Genomic DNA, 5,275 nt, shown 5'->3' with positions numbered 1-5,275 from the left:
GGTAACTGAATTACGACTAGTACTAATTCCAGTTCAGAATATCTTTAATTCACCTCAATTAAAGATATCTACATGTCCCTTTTCGGATATCTTAAATTAAGTTTTGACTAGTCAAAATGACGTTGTAGATATCTCAAACTGGAATTCGTACTAGTCGTAATTCAGTTACACACTGCAAAAACTCAAAATCTTACCAAGACTATTTGTCTTACTTCTAGTCAAAATTTCATTTCTATTCAAAACAAATAATACTAATTCTACTTAAAATAAGACTCATCACATTAAAAAGCAGCTTGTTTTTAGACACTTTTTACTTCTTTCAAGCAGATTTTCACTTGAAATAAGTAGAAAAATCTGATAACGGATCAAATTTTTCTTCCTTTTTACGAGCTCAAAAAACTTGCTTTCACTGGCAGATTTTTCCACTTATTTCAAGTGAAAATTTGTTTGAAACAAGTGAAAATGATCTAAAAACAAGTTACTTTTTAGGTGATGAGTCTTATTTTAAGTGGAAAGAGATTAGTTTTGACTAGAAATGAGACATTTTGACAAGAAATAAGACAAATATTCTTGCAAAGATTTTGAGTTTTTGCAGTGCAGATATCTGTAATTCACATAGTGGATATCTGCAACTGAATTGTAGATATCTGTAATGACAAACCCCATACACATGAACGGTTAAAGTGACGTCATCTGTCCTAGGAAGAATGTAGTTGTGGATCTGAAATGTTCTTTTTGACAAGAGGTAAAACTGAATTACAGAGATCTTGAATAAAAAATCCAACTATTCAAAATGTAGTTACGACCAGTCAGAAAGAAGTTGTTGATATCTACAATGTTAATTCCGGTTGAAGCGTGTGTGTTGAAGCACTGTGACTTCAGCCAATGAGGTGGGTAGAAACACGGCGTCCAGCAGGTGTCAGGTTGCTCCGCCAGCAGGTAAGTGACTCAGTAAATAACCAGAGAAGAATTAACTTCATCAATAAGTATTATGACCTCAGACCTCAGCTTAGCCACTTCCTGTAAAGATGTTTCACATTAAAAGTTTCAGGCTCTACTACTGTTTCTGGGAGGCTTTTAATTTGAAAAATTTGGAGGAAGTGTTGACTTTCATATTTGTAAATGAAAAAAAAAAACCAAAAAACATAATAAAAGATATTATTTAAAGAAGCGTATTGCATTCACAAGCTCTGTTTTTCAGAAAAATAATTTTTTTCAACTGTTTTTCACAGACTTTATATTTTTTTTCTGACTCAACAAGATTTCAAAATCCTGTGAGAAGCTCCCACCTGCAAATAACATGAGGACTGATTTCAAAATAAAGGTGCTGCATCAGACTGCTGTGATATTCTCTGAGGTGGAGTTCTGTAACAACAGGTCGTCTCCTCTCAACATCAATCTGAATTTACAGGGAACACAGTGACAATAAGAAACATTAGTGGGTTTTTCCTCTGAAAATCTACATCACCTTGCAAATTATGCAACTGAATCCATTTTGGAAGGTCACCTTTATTTTGAAATCAGTCCTTATACGTATGGAGGTACATTTGTGTCTTTATTATTCAATCAAAAAAAAGTTGATTGAAACAAAAAATATATTTTCAATCAAAACAAACTTCACTTCAATAAAAAAAAACATTTCAATCAAAAAAGAAGTGTTTGAATGCAAAAAAAATATTTGAGAATTGCGTTTGAATCCTTTTTTTCTTTGATTGAAAAGGTTTTTTTTATTGAAGTGAGTTATTATTTGATTTGCAGTTTATTTTTTGTTTAAATCAACTTTTTTTTGATTGATAATTTGGCCCAAATACAAAAAAGATGACTCTAATCCCAAAAAATATTTTCAATCAAATAATAACTCACCTCAATTAAAAAAAAAAACCTTTTCAATCAAAGAAAAAAAGTGCTCGAATGCAATTTTTTGTGTCTCAAACATTTTTTTTGCTGATTTAAGTGAAGTTTGTTTTGATACTAGCCTATATGTAGTACAAACAATACATATACAGTAGCTACATATCATATCATGGATCTAATAGATCTAATAGATCCATGATGAAGTGGAGACTTGACCACAGTGGTTCAACGATACTTGAAGGAGCTTCTCAGGATTTTTAAATCTTGTTAAGTCCGAAAATAAATGACTCTGTGAATGCAACACGTTTCTGTCATTATTTGACTTTGGTTGTTTGCATATTTTTCCTCTTCTGCTTCTTTTTTTTTTGTTTCTTTTTGTTTGTTTGCTGCTTTTCCTTCTCGTTTCCTCCCGTCCATCGTGGTGAATCTCTGTGGTCTCCTCCCTCAGATCAAGATGGACTCTCAGATGACCAAGCAGGCTCTGAACGAGATCGAGACCCGACACACCGAGATCATCAAGCTGGAAAACAGCATCCGTGAGCTGCACGACATGTTCGTGGACATGGCCATGCTGGTGGAGAGCCAGGTAGAGACGGGACCATGGGACGGCGTGTCGACACTTCACATGTTCAGCTGTCTAATGTGTGTGTGTGTGTGTGTGTGTGTGTGTGTGTGTGATCCCAGGGAGAGATGATTGACAGAATTGAGTACAACGTGGAGCACTCTGTGGACTACGTGGAGCGAGCCGTATCTGACACCAAGAAGGCCGTCAAATACCAGAGCCAGGCTCGCAAGGTAACCACTTCATCACACACACACACACACACGTTTTTCTTTTTTTTTCTATTTACTTTACTCGGAAATATATTGAGGAGCAACCTCATTTGCAATATAGCCGAGATGAAACACAAAACACACTGCAAAAACTCAAAATCTTACCAAGAATATTTGTCTTATTTCTAGTCAAAACAAATCTCATTATACCTAAAATATGTATAGTTATACATATACATATACATACTACGTCTATTTTCATTTGAAATAAGTAGAAAAATCTGATAGTGGGGTCTTTCTTATTACAAGCACAAAAAAACTTGCTTTCACTGGCAGATTTTTCTACTTATTACTTATTTCCAGTCAAAATGTCATTTCTATTCAAAAGAAATCTCATTCTACTTAAAATAAGACTCATCACATTAAAAGCAGCTTGTTTTTAGACACTTTTTACTTCTTTCAAGCAGATTTTCACTTGAAATAAGTAGAAAAATCTGATAGTGGAGCAAGTTTTTCTTTCTTATTACAAACACAAAAAACTTGCTTTCACTGGCAGATTTTTCTACTTATTTCAAGTGAAAATGAGTTTGAAACAAGTGAAAATGATCTAAAAACAAGTTAATTTTTAGGTGATGAGTGGAAAGAGATTAGTTTTGACTAGAAATGAGACATTTTGACAAGAACTAAGACAAATATTCTTGGAAGGTTTTTGTGTTTTTGCAGTGCATTTGAGGAGAAGACGCAACACAAAATGCTTGAGACATACAAGCATATATGAAAAAAGTAAAAGTGACAAAGATAAATTGAAAATAGAGAAGTCTGGTTAAAAACAGGAGCAGTTGGAGGTAAAATAAGATGTAGTTATGGATTTAAATTGTCCTAATGATAAAGCATGGTGAGTTTCAGATGGTTTTGTAGATTGTTCCAGGTTGCAGGTGCAACAGTAAGAAAAACTGGACTTTCCAAATTCAGTATTAACAGAGGGAACCTGCAGTGTGAGTCAGTCCTTTGTACACCTATGATAGAGGCTTGCATTAAAAGATACTAAAGAGTTAATATAGAGCTTTAAAAAGATGGACATACATGGACTACAACTCCCAGAATACACTGCACCTAACGTCCAATCACAGAGCTCCAGGCAGGATGAGGTTACACTGACCTTTGTGAATATATTTTATATATTGATGTGAGGCTGCAGTTCCTCTCCTGACCACCAGAGTGAGTCGGTCTCCATAGACTCCAATGATAAAACTTAGCAACAGAAACAGAATCAAGGTAAAAGTAATTTATATAAATTTTATTGTGGCTTAAAGGGACAGTTCAATATTTAGTCAGATCCTCCTCTCACCATAACCCCTACAGTCACAGCAGTAGGTTCATTATACCTTTAATTATGGGTGCATGTTGTTTTGAGATGGGCGGGGCAGAGACGTGAGCTGCTCAGTGAACACAATGGAGGTGAACGGTACAGGTCCCCTGTCCCTCATCAAACTCATCAAATACACAATCCAACAACTCCACAACGCTCTGGTGGACAAGTTGTGACCTGCACATTCACCACGCTATGAGATAATAACACAACGTTACCACACAGAGTTGTTTTAGAGGGAAATGCAGCCGGAACTACATTCCAGACACGGCTGCTGGGCGGAAGGATTTCAGAAGAGAAAGTAGTTCAGAGTATTTGCTTCATGTGTCGTAATGTTACATGATTATTTCCTAGCGTGGTGAATGTGCAGGTCACAACCTCTCCTGTACACTGCAAAAACTCAAAATCTTACCAAGAATATTTGTCTTATTTCTAGTCAAAACAAATCTCATTCTACTTCAAATAAGACTCATCACATTAAAAGCAGCTTGTTTTTAGACACTTTTTTACTTCTTTCAAGCAGATTTTCACTTGAAATAAGTAGAAAAATCTGATAGTGGAGCAAGTTTTTCTTTCTTATTACAAACACAAAAAACTTGCTTTCACTGGCAGATTTTTCTACTTATTTCAAGTGAAAATTAGTTTGAAACAAGTGAAAATGATCTAAAAACAAGTTAATTTAAGAGAAAAGAGATTAGTTTTGACTAGAAATGAGACATTTTGACAAGAAATAAGACAAATATTCTTGGAAAGATTTTCAGTTTTTGCAGTGTACTTGAGGCAAATTTGACTAAATGTTGAACTGTCCCATTAGAGTTATGTAATTGTGGGCGTGGCCTTTAAGTGTCTGGTATTTGTCTCATGTTGTCTCACCCACCTGTGTCTCTGCTCTGCCCCTCCCCCCCCTGCAGAAGAAGATCATGATCATCATCTGCTGCGTCATCCTGGGCGTGGTGCTGGCGTCGACCATCGGCGGCACGCTGGGCTTCTAGGACGCTGCGCCGCTGTGACGACCCACACCCACCAACCGTCCGACCGACCGACCAGCAGCCAGCAGAGAAAAAGAAAAGAAAACACCAATGACAACAACAACACAAAAACTTGAAACACAAATGCAAGACAGATAAACCAATCAGCTAGGAAGAGATAACAGTCCAATCACAGATAAGAGGAAACACCACGGGGTTGGGTGGGGTTCAAAAAACCAAGAAGAAAACACATTAAAGCGCCATCACATTATAGCTGACTTAAAACACGCAACGTAATCAAAAGAGGGAA

At 36.1% G+C, this 5,275-nt stretch overlaps 1 protein-coding gene across 1 annotated transcript in view; it reads left to right on the top strand.

Annotated features, from left to right (window-relative positions):
- The window catches only part of stx1b (syntaxin 1B), a gene marked incomplete at both ends in the record, with an annotated part of 51,194 nt that extends 46,205 nt beyond the window's left edge, over window positions 1-4,989 (top strand). Inside the window, 3 exons of the mRNA XM_083976543.1 lie at window positions 2,303-2,440; window positions 2,539-2,649; window positions 4,909-4,989. Coding sequence (XP_083832669.1) covers window positions 2,303-2,440; window positions 2,539-2,649; window positions 4,909-4,989 — 330 coding nt within the window. The remainder of the gene's footprint in view (window positions 1-2,302; window positions 2,441-2,538; window positions 2,650-4,908) is intronic.
- Window positions 4,990-5,275: the final 286 nt, after the last annotated feature.

Source organism: Trachurus trachurus (genome assembly GCF_905171665.1).
Source record: "Trachurus trachurus genome assembly, chromosome: 8".
NCBI classification, from domain to species: Eukaryota; Metazoa; Chordata; class Actinopteri; order Carangiformes; family Carangidae; genus Trachurus; species Trachurus trachurus.
Note: the sequence above shows the minus strand (reverse complement) of the source record. Positions and strands in the feature narration are given on the sequence as shown.